The 18,909-nt window shown below is 39.6% G+C and overlaps 2 protein-coding genes and 1 non-coding gene across 13 annotated transcripts in view; 2 read left to right on the top strand and 1 right to left on the bottom strand.

Moving 5' to 3' along the window:
* The window catches only part of cacnb1 (calcium channel, voltage-dependent, beta 1 subunit), a 32,770-nt gene extending 22,365 nt beyond the window's left edge, over nucleotides 1-10,405 (top strand). For 3 of the 11 annotated variants that reach the window (XM_031318832.2, XM_035996850.1, XM_031318841.2), the window contains 8 exons: nucleotides 2,469-2,549; nucleotides 2,639-2,697; nucleotides 2,810-2,919; nucleotides 4,882-4,890; nucleotides 6,230-6,381; nucleotides 6,582-6,677; nucleotides 6,799-6,984; nucleotides 8,403-10,405. In XM_031318832.2, coding sequence (XP_031174692.1) covers nucleotides 2,469-2,549; nucleotides 2,639-2,697; nucleotides 2,810-2,919; nucleotides 4,882-4,890; nucleotides 6,230-6,381; nucleotides 6,582-6,677; nucleotides 6,799-6,984; nucleotides 8,403-8,948 — 1,239 coding nt within the window. In that variant the 3' untranslated portion in view covers nucleotides 8,949-10,405. Of the gene's footprint in view, nucleotides 1-104; nucleotides 134-2,468; nucleotides 2,550-2,638; nucleotides 2,698-2,809; nucleotides 2,920-4,881; nucleotides 4,891-6,229; nucleotides 6,382-6,581; nucleotides 6,678-6,798; nucleotides 7,982-8,402 lie in introns of those variants that run through there. The other 8 variants (XM_031318836.2, XM_031318838.2, XM_031318837.2 and 5 more) reach the window with 8 other exon arrangements.
* Nucleotides 10,406-13,360: 2,955 nt separating this feature from the next.
* Nucleotides 13,361-17,314, top strand: arl5c (ADP-ribosylation factor-like 5C). The gene is made up of 6 exons (XM_031318844.2): nucleotides 13,361-13,601; nucleotides 14,133-14,193; nucleotides 14,294-14,441; nucleotides 14,902-14,985; nucleotides 15,959-16,110; nucleotides 16,248-17,314. The coding sequence occupies exons 1-6, from the start codon at nucleotides 13,556-13,558 to the stop codon at nucleotides 16,294-16,296; spliced, it is 540 nt and encodes a 179-aa protein (XP_031174704.1). The 5' UTR covers nucleotides 13,361-13,555; the 3' UTR covers nucleotides 16,297-17,314.
* Nucleotides 17,315-17,675: 361 nt separating this feature from the next.
* Nucleotides 17,676-17,747, bottom strand: trnac-gca. Its single transcript has one exon. It is a non-coding gene; the product is annotated as a tRNA-Cys (tRNA).
* Nucleotides 17,748-18,909: the final 1,162 nt, after the last annotated feature.

Below are 18,909 nucleotides of genomic sequence, written 5' to 3'. Positions count from 1 at the left end.
CAGCTCCTCTCCCCACTAATCCCAACCTGTCAATAACTAAATGTGCTCTTGTGTTTTGTGCTTTTTTTTGTCTCTTCTGGCTTTTGTGTGGAATGATGCTGTAGGTGGTCCAGCTAAACAGAAACAGAAGGCGGTGAGTGTGGTTTGTTCTCAAGACTAACCTCTAACATTTCAATTCTTACTCCTCATCCTCTGTTGTCTCACATTTTCCTTCTTGTGGCTATAAGAAATCAGTCTGAAGAATATTTTCTAGCACCCTTTCATGCTTCCAAGGACACATTGAAGCAAAACAAATATTCACAGGATAATTTGTAAATCACAGTGACGCCTCTGTCATTTCCCCAGAGCTTGTATCGTAGCTGTCAGTGTGCAGATGCAGGTTCAGATCCATCCCAGACTCTGTTAGTCAGAGTGTTACAGTAATACATCTTGACATGCTTTCATTTGCATTTGTGACGGATAATTTGAGTGGCAGTAGCCCACAGTCAGCTGTTTTTATGCTTTTCAGCATAATTTGAATCACATGTTAAGGCTCCAATAGCTATCACAGCTTTATGTCAATATAAAGATATTAAGTTAAAAAAATGACTTACTAAGTTTTCATAATTACATGCCAACTACACTCATGTTCATCTCATTGAGACAAATGTTTTTCGGTATTTACCTGGAACAAAGTCCTAACAACAAGTTTTTTAAATCTAATTTAGGACATTTAACTTCATAACTTTACTTTACTTAAACAGGACAAATGTGACCCACAAAATCTCAGCATTAGCATTTTGTAACACTATGACTGTAATGACATCTTATCTAGATACTGATATATCAACAATATTTAACTAAAATCACATTTAAAGTAAAACTAATATTCAACCCATTGAGTCAAAAAAAAAAATAATTCAAGATTATTTTTATGGGCATTTCTGCCTTTAATGATAGGACAGCTCAGACATGAAAGGGGAGAGAGAGGAGGAAGACATGCAGGAAACTGTCACAGGTCAGACCCGAACCCCGGACCTTTTGCGTCAAGGAACAAACTTCAATAGATGTGTGCCTGCTCTACCAACTGAGCTAACCGGGCACGAGTCAAATGTTTTTTAATGTTTACTTGGAAGAAAATCCTATAATGTTAAAAAAGAAGTCAGTTTTTAAGTATCTTACCGATCTGCCATCTGCTGTAAACATGGCTACTGTAGTATTTTAGAATAATGTGATTGTACAGAGTGACAATACACTGTAATAAATAAACTATTGTCCAGATCTACAGTATATTATGTACACCATCCTCCCTGTTACTCACCACACTAAATTGTGCTCATGTTATTCAAATCCAATGAGCACCATTGTTATGTTCAGTGCTCCAGCTCTGCCCCTTTAGAGATAAGAGCTATTTGGAAATTTTTAAAGTGTGTATTTTTAGCTGCTGTGAATACAAATGATGTGAAATGAGCTTCCGTTGCTCTGCTTTATGTAATGTAATGTAGTGGAGCAGGGCACTCCAGCACTATCTCCTGCTTTAAGAGCTGCACAGCACACACGGAGGAGGGGGCGTGCTTGGAATATAGATCTGAAAAAAATACATCCAATTTCAATGTTCACAAAGTATATAGGACGTGTGACGGTTTTCACGCCATTCTCATAAAAATTCTAATTAACAAAAGAGGACAAATGCTTTTGAAGACCTTGTAGATGAATCATTCCTTTTATGATTCATACAGTACAAATAAGCCTCAAACTCATGCGTTGCAATATGGATCGTGTTTGTGTGTGGGTATACTATATACGTCTTCATTTTTAGTGTAAATGGCTTAAAGAAAGCCACAGACTGCAGTATGTACAGGGCTCTATATATTCAGTTTTTATTTTTATTTTATTTTATGTTATTTTGACAAAACCCTTTTTTCATGTTTATTAGTGTAAATGGCTTAGATAAAGGTGTGACAGAGATTTGTGTATTTATTGTAAATTTCCAGCATAAATGGATACAGTTGGAATTAATGAATGTCTTAAAATAACAAAAAATTGAAGCACAAATGTAATCTTAAAATAACAAAAAATTGATGCATAACAAAAAGAGAAAAGTGTGAAGTATGACGCCTTTGTTAGAGCAGCAGCTTAGTCACAAGAGCTATCCTGACACTCTACCATCTGGTTTAATTATGGACACTTTAATTATGTGAGACTGCACACTAAGAAATAGAAGCAAGTGTTTCCAGTGAGAAATGTATCCCTGCCTCCGAACAGTCATAGGCAGTCATTAAAACGAATGGACTCCAGCATCTGAAACTTACCATCCTTCAGTTTGACCGCTAACAGAGTGGAAGAGAGGGCTTTTGTGTTGAGTTAATGTTGATTTATGCAAGACTTTACTTCTGTGTGAGCTTTGTGAAACTGTTTTGAGTGTACATTCAGAAGCAACATGACAACCTTACTAACCCCAGTGTTTGTGCTTTCTTTTCCTGGCTCAGATGGAGCATGTCCCCCCCTATGACGTGGTTCCCTCCATGAGACCCATCATCCTAGTCGGGCCGTCACTCAAAGGATATGAGGTAAGGAGGAAAAGATTAGCAACATGTGCTTGTTTTACATCTTCCACTTCCATAGTTTGTTGTCTTAACGCCTGATGTTTTGTCTGTAGGTGACAGACATGATGCAGAAAGCGCTCTTTGACTTTCTTAAACACAAGTTTGAGGGCAGGTAAGAGTGAGATCATCTGCTATGCATAGCCATCATGTACTGTAGTCTCTGCTTTAACTGTTTTTTGTTTACTAACCCTGGTAACGATTGGTGTACTGGATATCCGTTTCAGGATATCCATCACACGAGTGACAGCGGACATCTCCCTGGCCAAACGTTCAGTCCTCAACAACCCTAGCAAACACACCATCATTGAGCGCTCCAGTACTCGCTCCAGTTTGGGTAAGACAACATACAGCCACTTCATATATGCACAAACCACAACCAAAGAAAACTGCTGTTAACTCTACAGTTGTAAGACAATAATGAGACTCTTATTTTGTTATTTGGCAGATGGTACAATATTAAAACAATACTGCTGAGGAGCGCAAGCTAATGGAAAACATTTCATCACGTCATGTTGCTAAACATCCATTTAAATATGTTTTGCTATGTGTGTTTCATATCTTTATTACTTTAAGTGTGTTTCTTTCTTATTAGATAGATAAATAGATGGATGGATAGATAGATAGGCATTGTAGTTTTTAGCACGTTACTCAAACAGTAATGCTCTAGTTAGTATTCACAACAGCAGGATGTTGTATGTTGGATTGAGTCAAAAGAAACTACAGTGGCTGTCACTCGGTGTGTAACAGTGTTGCTCACTGATGTGTTTTTAATAGTTTTTGGACAACAATGTAGCTCACAGAATAAGATATATCTCAGCCTTTGGCTACAAAGACTATTCCTTTTATTAGAATAAATTAATCGTTGGTTTTGGGGTTTTTATGGATTTGTTGACAATAAGGAAAATATAGAATATTATCAGATCTATTTTTTTATGTACTTTTAGCTGCTGTTTGGTTTGCAAACCAAAATTCTCAAAATTAAACATGTTGCAATTCCACATACATACAAAAACATTTGTACACATTAAAAAACCTGTAAAAGTTAAGCCGTAAAATGGTGTTTTTGTGATGTACAGGTGTTAAAGGACCAGCGTGTAGGATTTGGGGGGATCTATTGGCAGAAATGGAATATAATATTCATAATTATGTTTTCATTAGTGCATAATCACCTGAAGCTAAGAATTGTGTTTTCCTTAGCTTAGAATGAGCCCTTCATATCTTCATAGGGAGCAGGTCCTCTTCCATGGAGCCCGCCATGTTGCTCCACCATGTTTCTACGGTAGCCCAGAACGGACATCACTGGCCCTAGAGAGGGCTTTGCACGTTTTTACATTACCCAAAGGTAGGGTTGGGTATCACTTAAAAAAATGATGATACCAGTACTGTTAAAGTGATACCGATACCAATAGAGTACTTAATTTGATACATTTTTTCCCCTGATATTTAAATCCCATCATGTGAATGGAAGCATTCAGTTGCGTAAAATGCCACCATCACTTCTTCCTTTTCAAATTATTTTTACACGAATACATTAAGTAAAATAAGTGTTCAAATGCACTTGACTTCACCACACCACAGACTGTATGGGTTGTAGCTGTTGCGGAAGTGGACCAATCACATGTTGCATTAAATCAAAGAACACTGGCGTGGTTGGCTGAGAGCAAAACCTTACAAATAGTGTTTCTTTTCCAGATCTAGGTACAAAAAGGATAGAATGCAGGGATCATTTGACTGGAGAAGTTTTGATACTACTCGATACTAGGTTATGTCGGTCATTAGCTTAAAGGTATTGAGTACCAATACACAGCCCTACCTGAAGGCCACTGTAGGTTCTACTACACGCTTTTTAAAAGGGAGGGGTGAGGGAAGGGGTATTCAGTTAGGCTGCGATCTGCAACCTCACAGCTAGATGCCACCAAATCCTACACACTGGTCCTTTAAGACAATGAAAGAAATATAGAAAAGCACTTGGATATTTTGTAATTTGGACTCTGTCAGCCAAAATCTTTGTGATAACATATGATTTACAAATGGGAAGAAGCTGAGGGCTGTTTGGATTTTTGGATACAGAATTGCAAATTATATTTTTTACATTCTGTAGTTCTATGTTGGAGACCTTGTAGGTACTGTTGTACATCATCGAAAGAAAGTGTTGAGTTTTTCCCCCTTTATACCTGCTCTGACTGTCTGATCTGGCCTCCTCTTTCTTCATCCTGTCTTTCCTGCCCTTCACCCACCAATCCTTCCTTCTCTCCCACTTCCCATCTTCTTCTTCTTCCACTTTATATTGATTCAGACGTACTGGGTATGTATGCTCTCCTTGCACCACAATAATGAAGCCTCTCTCCTTCTTCACCCTCCCCTTTTCTTCTCACCATATTCACTATCTGCTCATACATCGTTTGTCTGCCCGTCTGCTTGCCTGTAAGTTTCTCTGTTCCTCATACTTCTGTGTGACAGCCTGTAGTCTTGAACTAAAAGCAAATACAATAATTACAAAGCAGGAAGAGATCTGTGGGAGGGCAGCAGGGCAGCTGGTGTCTGCTCTAAACTGTGAGCGGGAATGAGCAAAGATGGAAGCCGATACTTTCCATCATGATCTCACCCTTTAGTGACCTACGTATAATGCTGTCCATATACTGTATGTGTGCAATCATACCCAAGGATAGTCTCTATAGAAGCTAGACCTCGCTTCATGCACTCTGTCCAGTCATGGCAGGGGAGCAAGTTTCTCTATGCAATCAAATCCAAATTTGCAAAAGTCCAAGTCTTTGTTAAGGTTAAATGGAAACCTTGCCAGCGATTTCTTTCTATGAGCTAAAGTTTTCTTATCACTCTGCGGAGGTCCTGTTGTTTGCCTCCAGCTTTAATTCTCTATCCTTCAGCCCTCTGGATGCTGCTGAAATGTGTGCAGGCCCAGTTTCTTTGCAGATTGCCTTGCCCCTGTTATCTCTCTCTGCCGCTGGGTTGTCAGCACGCACACCTCAGAGGTGCTGAGGTTTGGCCAAACAGGCTAGGAACATTCTGGTTTACGGTTTTAATCTCTCTTTACACGTCAACAGGCTGATAAAAAAAGGGAAAGGGAACTGTGCTCGAAATGCTAAGTAACAAGCTCTTATAGGCTGTTATTGAGGAACAATGAAAACAAAACACCCAAGCAGTCCATAGACTTGAGTGGTTCACCTGATAGAATAATTACTGCTGTGCCCATTAGCGCTAACAACTAATGTTCCACCTAATTTCTTTTAAGAGGGTGTTTTTTTCTGTTTTATTTACATGGTGAGAATTTGTGCTCTTATTGTTAGTGATTAGTGCCGCAGGCATCTCATTCTTCTCCTTCTTCCTTTGAGATAAAAAAAGATCAGAAGCACATAAGGACACTGTAAATGTTGGGAGGTGGCAACAGAATGAGGATGCTGCATTGCTCCATTTAGCTTTGCATAAATGGAACTTTAACTGTGATCCAATCTAATTCATACGCTTGGAACTGTTTTTTCTAAAATCTTAATCATGCATGATTAAGTACAAACATGTCAGTTATGTACTTATGGCTGATGTACAGTGCTGCATCTCCTCAAAGAGAGAGGTAGTTTACACAATCGCTTTGTTGTCTCGCTGTATTTACGTGTCTTATCTATCTTCAGCGGAGGTGCAGAGTGAGATTGAACGTATCTTTGAGCTGGCCCGCACCCTCCAGCTGGTCGCTCTGGATGCAGACACCATCAACCACCCCACTCAGCTGGCTAAGACCTCCTTGGCTCCCATCATTGTCTACATCAAAATAGCCTCACCTAAGGTATGGCAACAGATGACCTCAGAGTTATAATCCTTAGGATTTTCATTAAATCAGAACGCATTTTTGATACTATATATGGTTGACATTTTCTTTTTAGCAATATCATTTCAATGCTTTTATTCTGTAATGTCGTGCCCTGGATTTAAATTGCCGACCTACAACATTGTTTCAGTAGACAAAGTGTTGTTGTCTCCCTGCAGGTCTTACAGAGGCTTATCAAATCTCGGGGGAAGTCCCAAGCTAAACACCTAAATGTGCAGATGGTGGCTGCAGACAAGTTGGCCCAGTGCCCACCTGTGAGTTCTGCTTTGTGACTTGAGTAATAAAAGAACTAACACTTCATAAAACTTCTGAAAAAATCAATCAATTAAGTTTGGTTCTGTAAAACCAACAAATACTCATTTGATTTATGTGCAGGAATTGTTTGACATCATCCTGGACGAGAACCAGCTAGAGGACGCCTGCGAACACCTAGCCGACTACCTGGAGGCCTACTGGAAGGCAACACACCCCCCGAGCAGCAACCCTCCCAACCCTCTGCTCAACCGCACCATGGCCACGGCAGCCCTGGCTTCCTCCCCTGAGCCCATCTCCAACCTGCAGGTACAGGTACTCACCTCCCTGCGCAGAAATATGGATCTGTGGCCTGACATGGACGGTGATGTAACCCATGATGGCAAAGAGGAAGAACATGCTCTCTGAAGTCCATCAGAGATGGGGGGGAGGAACTCCGGCAACTCAATCTCAACCTCAACCCAGCAGCCTGCTCTCTTTACCCTGAAGGAAAAGTGAATTAAAATCCTGTTTATGCTGTATATAGAAACACAAACACACCTGACACATAAATGAGCCCAAATTCACACACAACAGCTAGCTTTTACAACACCCACAAGAAAGATTACGTAGTCTGTATGTTAGCAGGTCAGCGTTTTCCTCCCTGCTCACTGTGAGAGCACCTCAATTTAAACCACACTGGACTTAAGCAGTAACCCGTAAGGCACCTCTGCTGTTGGGGCCCCCTCCATTTCGATGTAATCAAGAGTAAAATTATATCTGCTGCCCCCCACCATTGCCCTCTTTAGCTCTGTGGCCTCCTTTCCCTGGCACTTTTTCTTCTCTCGGAGTCTGAATCTAGTTAGCAGTCCTCCTCCGTGTTGCCATGGTACCGCCCCTGAAAACAGCAAGTCATATCTGCCTCTTCAAACAGAAATGCTTAGTTTGGTGGAGGCTGTTGCTAACACTCTTTCACTTTCACTGTTCAGTTTAATCATTTTAACAGCAGAGTACTAATCCGCTGTGTCTGTATTCTTTAGTTACTACTGGCTGCACATCAATTATAATGAGTTGCACACTGTTAAAGATATTCATGTCACCTGAGGTACAGTATTGCACCACATGGCTGGAATAAAGTTTCATATCTCTTACAATTTTTATTGAGGCTGTCATTATAGAGGCGGCAACGAAAATAATCCAATTGCACTTCAAATCTGTCGGTATTTCTTTATTTATTTGAAATGGTTTTAGTATAAACCTGTGCTACAGAGTTTAATTAATTCTGTAATCTTTCATTAGTCGTATTGAGATTTCTGCTTTTCTCTGCCATGAGGTCAATCCGCCAAAAGGTGGCACTGTTGTTAGATATTCTGTCTGCTTGTTGAATAACTGCTTGTGTGTGTTTGTGTTTGCAGGAAGGTATCATAATTTAAAAATGATCAATTAGTAGAACTAATCTGTTTGACTGATTGAGTAATTCCTGTATTTGTCTTGTGTTGAGTGTAAATCAGCATGTGTGTGTGTGCACAAAACTTGGAATGTGTGTTATAAATAGATTGTCAGTCATGAACACTAATGCTTTGAAGACCACAGGTCTGTCAGCTGGGACAGCCCAGTCTATGATATTGTGGTTCTGTGTTGTATGACCTGCCTCATGCTAACCCCGCTAACTAACCACTGACAGTTTGATTTTGCTCTGCTGTTTGTGTCTCTGCATGGTTGCTGTGTGGCATGGCTGTGGCTGGCTGCAGGGGCCGTACCTGGCGCACGGTGAGCAGAAGCGGGAAGGGCCTCTGACAGAGTGCGGCGGGAGCGGCACCCTGCACGACTATCAGACAGACCTAGGAGGAAAACCTCAGCCGCAGCAGCAGCAGCAGCAAGCATACCTGCGCTCTACTCGTGGCCAGCTACGGGGAGGGAGCGGCCGGGGGCTGTCACGGCAAGACACCTTCGACTCTGAGACCCAGGGCAGCCGGGACTCCGCCTACACTGAGGCCGGCGACTCCTGCATGGACATTGAGACTGACCCCTATGAAGAGCCCGAGCCGTACCGAGGGGGTGGGGGCAGCCGCCTCCACCTGGCGCAGCATCACGGCAGACAGGCATCCTGGGAAGACGAAGGCGCCGAGCCAGACCAGGAAAACCTGAACCACCCTCCGATGCCGAGCCAGACACAGCCGCATGGACGTGCCAAGCTGAGGGAGCGTTACTGCCAGGACCCTGTGGACACCGGGGCCAACATGAGCCGCAACAAGAACCAGGACGACTGGGGGAGGGACGTCTACATCCGCTGAACACGCATCATACCACAGAGGCAAGGAAGCTACTGGAAAGACTGAGAGATGAGGGGAGGGAGGGGGGGAGGGTTCAGTATTTGGGTTCAGAAGGAACTGAAGTGTGGGTTTGGGGCCATGCCAGTCAGGCTACCTACTGAATCTGTTTACATCCCAGTACAATGTAAAGAAAAACATCAACTGCCAGATGCCATTCTCATCAACTTCTTGCAATTCAATTTATTTATGTTTAGAAAAAATACTATTGGTCTGTTTTTTGTTTCCTTTGTTAATACTGCATGAATATCATGGATTTCTATATTGACGGCACGAGGACAGTAATAGTTACAATTGTGAATCTCTGATTGTGATCTGTACGACTCAATCTCTCCTTCAGTTATAGAATGTGAAGGCTAGTAGAGCTGTAGTCTGTCCTGTCTGTCCTCTGCAGTCTTAAACAGGGTCTATTGTCACCGTCCCCATGTACAGTGTCAGGGTTTCCCTTTACCTTAATCTCACTCAGTGCTTTTGGATATCAGGATTTCTCCCATACTGAGATCCAGAAGTTATGAGTCTCTCACCTCCACGTTCTTATCACCAAGACCTTAAAAAAAAGCTGGTGGAGAAGTTGCCATATTTTAACACAACAATTTATCGATGTTGCTACACTCATGTCAGCTTGATAACAACAAAGAGTACACTCCAAAGATGTTTAGTTCTTCCCTGACCTGGTTCAGCCACTGTACTCAACTGTACACGTCTGACCCAGTCCTCCCGTTTCTGTTTTCCTCTGGGTGCTGAGGGCGCCTCCGGTATTCATTTGTTCTCTGGTTTTTCTAATGCGGTGCAGATTCAAAGCAACACTGCAGTTGTAGTTGTGTGAATGATGTGTCCTGCCTTAGTCACTCACACCCTAAAAACACCCTTATTTCAAGAAAACTCCAATCACAAGTGCCGGAATGTCTCGCCAAGCCATGTCCACCACTGCCACGGTGGGATGTCTTAACTCTTGTTACACTCGTTCATAACTCTTTCATACCATATCTGTGTCTCTTCGTGTATAGTGGCTACTCTGCACCGTAGCCCATGCTGTCGCTCCAGCACATCGCTCATGTAGTTTTTTCTTTGCACCAGCTTCGTCGTCTGTTTTTCAGGGCTAATGGTTATATAAAAAAAGTACTTGTGTGTGTGTGTGTGGTTAATCACTCCCAACTTCCACCCAAACAGCTAGCTTTTCTGATATTAAACACCACTCTCTTCTTACTCTTGATTTCTGACTGAATTAGTGTTGTTTTTTCCTGTGGACATTTGCAACTTTTTTATTTTAAATCTTCAGTTCTTGTGTGGTAGTGAGAGGAGTATCAAGTGGGGTGGGGGGGGGCTAGGATCAGCTTTGGTCTTTACTCAGTTATCTATATGGAGAATCCATGAATGTCTTTGGTGGGCTGCTTAGGCCCACCCGTCTTCAGTTGAATAAATACATATTAAATAATGATCAGTAAATAATGTTATTGTTGCGTTATCGCAATTGTTAAAAATATGAAATAACATGTATCATTGGTGCCTGATTGTAGCTACATTTTGCTTTTTCTGCCTTTCATTTTTAATCTGTGGATAAATTCGTATTTTAATTAAAAATTGAATCAGAAAACGCCATTGTGTCACTTAATTCATACGGTGAGATGTGAAGACAGATTTCAAAGATGCAAAACGTGTGTGTGTGTGTGTGTGTGTGTGTGTACGTGTACGTGTACATTTTGATATTTATTAAAGCTGTTGCTTTTCTTTTTCCTTCTTGAAGCCAAACTACATCTTCATTATTATTTCATTCACTTTATCACAACAAAAGATGATCACATGATCATGCTGTTTATAATATCACCCTGTCTGTAGAACCTGTGTAAGCCTGTAAGCATATCAAACCTAAACAAAGGCCACATTGTTGGCTTCCGTTTAAATACACATACACAGAAGTACAGGAAAAGAAAACGTTCTAGGTCAGTCACTTTGTTTCCTCGTCTGTGTTCACCGGAACTGTTAACTCCTTAACACTCCTCTCTAACTGGAACTGCAGCATATCTGATCCCACCTGCCAAGTCTTCTGGTTATGGAGGAAACATAATAAAAAAAAGATTGAAGATAAAGTGCAGCTGTGTCCAGGATGTGGTTTTTATCTCTCGTATTCAGTGTTTTTGTCATCTCATCATCTGCAGTGGAAGAAATGACACAAACAAGGACGTGGTTTCCGTCTGAAACCTAAACGTGAGCCTTGCATTAGAGTGTTATTTAACAAGGTGTGATGGCAAGGGCCCAGTGTACAGACAGTAGTTTAATATGTCAGATAAGCTCTAACAGTTCAGTGGTGGAAGAAGTGTTCATATTTTTTTATCTTAAGTAAAAGTATCGATACCACAGTGTACATTTACTTTGTTACAAGTAACAGCCCTGCATTTAAAATGTTAGAGTACAAAAGTATTATCAACAACATGTGAAGCATCAAAAGTACTCATTGTGCTTTGTGTAGGGGTCGTACATCACCCTTTAATTCACACTAATAGCCAGCTTTCTCTACATGATCCCTTACATATTACATATATTGTTATTACAGATGCATAAACATGTAAGCAGCATATTGTTATAGCTAGTCAAGGTGGAGCTAATGTGTACTTTATATATGGTTGGGCAATTTAGTCCATAAACAAATCATAATTGAATCATCATTTAGAGACTGATTATATATTTTATAAATAAAATCCTAAATATGTACAATAGTGTTTAATGTATGTAGTGGTGTAAAAGGAGCAATATTCCCTCTGAAATGAGGTGAGGTAGAAGTGTAAAGCAGTATCAAATGGAAATACAGTACTTTTCACCACTGCACTTAAACAAATACATTTCCCTTAACAACATGTTGATCTGTTAATTGTAAGTTAACTCATGGAGATCCTTGTCACAGAAAGCTTAGATAACAAATTTGGTTAAGAAGATGTTTTGAACTTCTTTATTGCTCTTTTTCGTATTGTTTTGTGGTAGAACACATTCGTTTTTGGAAAGTTTTGGATATTTAAAGTAAAACTGAACTGACAATAACACAAAAACGTTATATTTTGGGGTAGATGGTAGATAGCTATAACTGTGTGGCTGGGAAAAGGAACCTAACCTGGAAAGATTATTCATATCATTAATATTATTAGTATATTTTGAGTGCAGTGGTAGCCTACTTGGAAAATACCTGGACAGACTGTTGGAAATCCCAGGAGATTCCTTTTTATACCCAGTTTTGCTTTCTGTTGCTTCATAATAAAGTCCCTGTGATACAAAGAGAGGAAGGAACACAGCGTTACCTCCCTCTCCATATATGGACTTGACATGTGTGTAATTAGTTGCGTCATCAGTCCACTCCTGTCGTCGGTGTTGGATGTCGCCTTTATGTGCTCCTGAATAAACTCCGACTTCTGAGTTACAAGGGCTCAAGTAGGATTTGGATTTTTGATTCATTTTCTTTCGTTTTGGTAAACCAGTAGCACGGACCTGATAGATAGAAACAGCGGAACTGGACATTTACAGAATGGATAATGTTGGAAAAATGTTAAAAACAAATGTTCAGTACACTTAAAAGATGAGCCATTAATGCTGTGATAAAAAAAAAAATAGTTAAAAAAATGTATTTGTTAACTGATCAAATGTGGCCATTTTACTAATTTAAATAAACTTTTAGCAGTCAATACATTTAAAAGAGATATAGTTTCAAGTCTACATTTGGATTTCATGCATTTAAGCAAAGCGTGTTCTACCTAAGCAAATCTGTATCACTTTTAGCATATTCCCTGTTATATATTGTTCTTATTCTTATTCAATCAGTCAGTTAATATGTTATTATGTTAATATTTCATAGTCATAGTTAATATTTAATAATACTCTACTGCACTGTTCAATCCCTGCACTGTTCACGTTTGCACACAGTCTACCATAGCACCTTATCATGGTCATTGCATTTCTGTGCGTGATTTTTATTTTTATTTTTATTCTTATGTATGTGTGATATATGTGTGTATATGTGTTTGTTGTGTTAAGGTTGTCTAAGCTACTGGATCCTAAAATATCCTTAGGGATGAATAAAGTATCTATCTATTTATCTATCTCTCTATATATGATTGATTGATTCATAAATGTCATATGAAATATTATTACTTATAGCCTAGACCTAAGTTGTGGTAAATACTACCTTTACATTTTACCTGAAGATTATAACCTTCAGGATTTGTTGCAGGACTGTTGTATAGAGACTGCATACGCTTTATAGGTGTACCTAATCATTATAGGTGTTTACCTAGCCTGAGAGATCCCTCACGTGCGTAATTCAGATATTTCCCACAGCACCTGAACGCACCGTTACTATGCCCTTTGTCCGTGACTTACATTCGACTGAAAGATACACAGAACCGTTTCTGAGGTTAGAAGCGCCACCCACTAACGTTATGCAGAAGTAGAAAGCGATATTAAATGAAGGAATCAGAGTTTGTCTGCCAGGCAGCTGTTAACCGATACTGAAGTTTGTCTCCAGGAACAGGAGCGTTCTTTTGTATTCATCACTTATAGGTTACCTCTCATACAAACACTTGTTGGACATGGGGTTTCTTCTGACCAAGATGATGGCTGTGTTCGGTGACAGAGGTAAGATTACGTTTATTTCACACAATTTCTGCTGTCAATTTTTTTTATATAATTTACGTTGTTTGTAAGTTGCTATTCAAACATTTTGAGTCTGGGTATAACTATTCTTAAGTGTTAGCCTGTTGTAAATAGAATAAATGAAATTTAAATAATAATTGTTTTCATGTATCACAAATATAGTTTTTCTAACCAATATTCCCTTTTATCACTTTACATATAGGCTACTGTACATTTTCTTTAATTCTTACTGACTTACAGTAAAAGTAACACTGAACATTTGATGTACAGTATATGGGACCAGGTATTACTGCTATGCAGTGATAACAACTTCACTGTTATTCAGCTCAGTACATCACAGTCCTGTACCTGTCCTTTATCTTATCTGTGTGTACTTGTGTGTGTGATGTACTGAAACAGGTTATGCAATTTGAGCTTAGACTGTGTTCAAATCAGACAACAACACATCTACTTTGCACTGTTATGGTAACATGTTACTTATTCTTTTTTTTCTCTTTTTTTACTTTCCTAAAGAGCACAAAGTCATCATTGTTGGTTTGGACAATGCTGGAAAGACAACCATCCTCTATCAGTTGTAAGTCATTTGGCCACTTTCTGAGACTAAAATAGTGTCATATAACTATAAAATCTGCTTGATATCTGTATCTTCCCCCCCCCCACACACACACATACAGTCTGACGAAGGAAGCCGTCCACACATCCCCAACCATTGGCAGCAACGTTGAGGAGATCACCGTAGGTAAAACAAACTTCATGGTTTGGGATATCGGAGGACAGGAGAGCCTTCGAGCCAGCTGGTACTCATACTACGGCAACACAGAGGTACGGATCACTTACTGTCTTCAGCTGAACTGCATTGTGCAGCACAAGACATTGGATACCAAAACATTTCATAGAAATAAAGACTAAAGTTTTTATTTAGCTAAAGTTTCTTGGTCTTTTGTTCACAGAAAACACCAGAAAACATTGGCAGTTGTGAAATTAGATATTCAAGAGTAAAGACAGAAACAGAAAGCATTCTGTGCTGACTGAGCTATTGCACATGAACTCATAATGGCTTCTTATTACCATAATCTGCTATATTGATGAAGTTACTTATCACCACTGCGCTGTGGAGATAGGTCTGGCAATGCAAGACTACCGTTACATAATCAGTCTGTAGCAGGCATCTTGTGCCCCTGCTATCATTACACGTGATAACATGTGCTCTGATAATGTGAAATATCTGTTGATTGATTGTGTTGCTAATAACTGATTCTATTATTTGTTGTGGCTCTTTCAGATTGTCATTTTGGTTGTGGACAGCACCGACCGTGAACGTCTCAATCTCACTAAAGACGAACTGCACCGAATGCTCGCACATGAGGTACACATCCAGCTGTGTTGACAGATGTGTGTTAGTTGAAAAGTCATAATCATGACGATCCAGATGTTTTACCACACTACTCCGATCTTTTACTGAAGTAGTTCTATTCTATCTGAAGTTCTATTACAAGTAAAAGTCCTGCATTCAAAATGTCACTTAAGTTAAAGTACAAACGTCTTAGCATCAAGTTATAGTTAAAGTACCAAAAGTAATAGTACTCATTATGCAGAACGGCACATTACAGAATAATGTATGTTACTGGATGATAATTATTGATGCATTAAGGTGTTCGTCACCTTAATGTAACACCTGGTAAAGGTGGGGTCATTTTATTGACTTTATATACTGCTGGGTAACTTGTGAATTTCCCCCTGGGGATCAATAAAATGGTATGTTATCTTAACCTATAATACATCATAATGTATTTGTTGATTTTATTTTGTATTATTAATCTCTATCCACAAAGTAACTAAAGTTATCAAATAAATGTAGTGGAGTAAAACTACAATATTTGCCACTGAATTGTAGTGGAGTAGAATTATAAATATAAGAAAATTAAAATATTCAGTACAAGCACCTCAAAATTGTACTTAAGTAGAGTACATGTACTTGTTACTTTCCACCACTGCAGCAGGGTTGGTTTTCATCAATTGACGTGATACCCTTTTGTTATTCAGTGAAACTGCCCAAGTCAGCTATTCATGTCTTTGTGTCTGATTCACTCCTGCTTTCAGAGTGACTAATTGCGCCATAGGTTACAAACCCATGAGACAACATGATGAGGAAGTTTTAGCTCAGACTCTGTGAGTCAGCGTGTTGGCATGTGTCTAAATATTCCGTTGAAGTTGCTGTTCTTTGTTCTCAAAAGTTGACACAGGGATATTTTCAGGGTTTCCAGTGGAAACGTTTCAGCTCTTTAAATATAAATCGCTACTGAAAGCAGCATCGGTAACCCATCTTCGCTCTTTTTTAGGACCTACAGAATGCAGCCGTTCTTATTTTGGCTAACAAACAGGACGTGAAAGGCTCGATGACAGCGGCAGAGATCTCCCAGTGCCTCACACTCGACTCAATCTCATCACACTCATGGCATGTTCAAGCCTGCTGTGCCCTGACAGGAGAGGGGTGAGTCTTATCACACCTCACACTCACTCATTCTGTCTGCCATTATTATTGTGTATGAGTCAACAGAATTTTTTTTTCTTTTTTTTACAAACATCAAATTCTGCTTGAATAACCTTTTTCTTTTTGCTCTCTCCCAGTCTGCCTGCCAGTCTGGACTGGATGAAGTCACGGGTTATTGCAAACTAGAGCACACTCCAGTGGATCAAACTTCCTCAAACTGAGCCAACCTTGAAAGGCACTGCAGATTCCACATGTCAGGAATAAACAGTGGTAACTTTTGGGGCAAAATCCTGTGAACATGACGTCTGTGATACAGCCTGCCTCACCACACATATAGTATTACACAGCTGTGTGAGGCCTCAGGGTGGACGAACAAGAGAGAAGAGAGGTGAATGAGGTGCAGAGAGGTGCACCATCTTTATGTTAGACATCCTCCCTGACCAGAAATATCACATTCCACTACAACTACTTCCTTAATCTCAATTGATTATTTCATTTCAGTGGGCTTAACAAGGGACAACAGGTTACTTTATTGCACAGTAAAGTAAAGTAGTAACTAAGGTAACTACTACAACTGAACACGTTGTACCAAAAATGTTAAAACATACATTTAAGGCAGATAGATCACAGATGATAACTAATAACACTAAAGCATAATCTATGTTGTGTGTTGTGTTGTTTTTCTCATATTTAAATTTTATTAGGTTAATCTGGTGCCCTTTTGGTTCCCTTGTGCCTTCACATATAAATAGCTTTAAACGTGACCATCATAATCTCATTTTGGCAACCGATTTAGTAGCCTACCTCACTAGTTACAAAACAGCTTTCCAATTACAAAGTCAGTTTATTAGCTGACTATTATTAAGCTTCTATCATGAAAAGACTTTTACACAATAACAGAGAAGAAACTATAGAGAACATACTGTAGCTCTTGTGGCCTCAGAAACTGCAATATTGGTATACAAGTCTGCACTACATGTATTAAATTATATGTTATGCCATTGAACAGCAGGACTTCTATGTTAGACCTGAACATGTTTTGTAATTTATTTTAGAAAAACAAAGCTCTTGAACTATATTTACTGTATAATTCCGCAGTTTCCTGAATAGGAAAATGAGCTAGCTGCTAAGGACTATGAGTCATATTTCAAATGTATATATTGTATTGTGTATTTTTTAAATAAATAGTATTATTGCAAACATACAGTGAGTGTTTTTTTTATCTTGCAGCTGTGATATTCTTCGGTTCAACAAGTGATACATAGTGTGCCACTGAAGGGTGGATTATACCTGCAGTAAACAGTAATGACAAAAATATGTGAGCATTGTGCCAACACTGTTATTCACAGCAACTGGTATTGGCAGTAGAAATCATATAGGCCTACATTTAATTTATATGCTATAGATACCGTAGCATGTTGTAGTAATTCTTTGTCATACGATCGATGGAGCCTAAATCCAGTAAAAAAAAGCTCATAGCAGCAATTAAAGTGGTTTTATATGGCTATGAAAACGTCTACTTCCTTCTCATGAAGGTAGATTTCAAGAAAGAAGAAACTAAAATCAGGGGGCATCCGGATTTGAACCGGGGACCTCTTGATCTGCAGTCAAATGCTCTACCACTGAGCTATACCCCCAAGTAGTGGTTGAAGGAGGTATATTCGTTATTTGATGAGACAACTGATTTAGATAGTATTGTGTATTGATTTTTAGTTGAATGCAATTACATTTTTTTCGACAGTCGCAGTATTTAAGTGGTATGTCTCTTAATACGTCCATGGGTATTTCACATGTACAACGTTATTTTGACCACTTGGGGGAGAAATGAGCCTACATTTGTGGTTACATGTTCCGAGTTAACTAAAAGCAACAAAAAAATCCTCCAAATCAAACGTCAAATACGCATGCAAATACGTCGTTTAACAGAACGTATACAACCATGTAACAGAAGCATATGAACAGAACATGGATGAATGAAGCGTTTTAGATCTGACGCCCTTATCGGAAAGATGACGTCATTTGCCCGAGCCTTACCGTGCGTTCATGGACATCGGAAAAACGTTTTTCCGAGTGAAAACGTCATCATTCACGTCCCTTCCTGTCGGAATCAGAGGTGGGAAACTCGGTTAGCAAAATCTAGCCCGAGTTTCCCACCTCTCTCAGTTGGTGATGCGTTGTTGACAACTGACGTTTGATGTAGGCGACTTTGGTTCACTAAACATATTTCAATGACAATAAACTGTTTATTGTGGACAAACGCCTCTGCTGAGAAACATACACAGACATAACATGTTTCAAATTATTCATAAATAGGCCTATGTATAAAAAAACAACAACACATTATCCATGTCCTTTCCCGTTCGTTGTCCTGCAGATAACACAAACACCTGACGATGTGCTGTTTGTATGCTCGCATAAGAAAACAGCAGCAAATTATTGTGGCCTCCATGTTTTCACCAGGTTTTCGCACACCTGATGCTCTAGGCTACGGCCAACAGTTAGTGGCAGTCATGCAACAAGTTGTTATGCCAAACGCCAGTATAACAGAAGAAGAAGAACACGCATCCCGACCAGGGTTCAAAATTAACTTTTTCGTCCACCAGCCGAATGGCTATTCATTGTTCAAATTTCACCAGCCACTCAATAGAGTAGGCCTACCATTGTTTTTTTGGCTGGTGAGTGTAGCAAATCTACCAGCTACTTGCATATTTTACCGGCATTTGGCTAGTAGATGGTGCTAATTTGGAACCCTGATCCCGACACCATCCATAGACTGACACCATCCTAACTATGTGAACG

This window comes from Sander lucioperca, chromosome 21, assembly GCF_008315115.2.
Source record: "Sander lucioperca isolate FBNREF2018 chromosome 21, SLUC_FBN_1.2, whole genome shotgun sequence".
Taxonomy (NCBI): Eukaryota; Metazoa; Chordata; class Actinopteri; order Perciformes; family Percidae; genus Sander; species Sander lucioperca.
The sequence above is the reverse complement of the archived record's forward strand: the minus strand, read 5'-3'. Positions and strand labels throughout refer to the sequence as shown.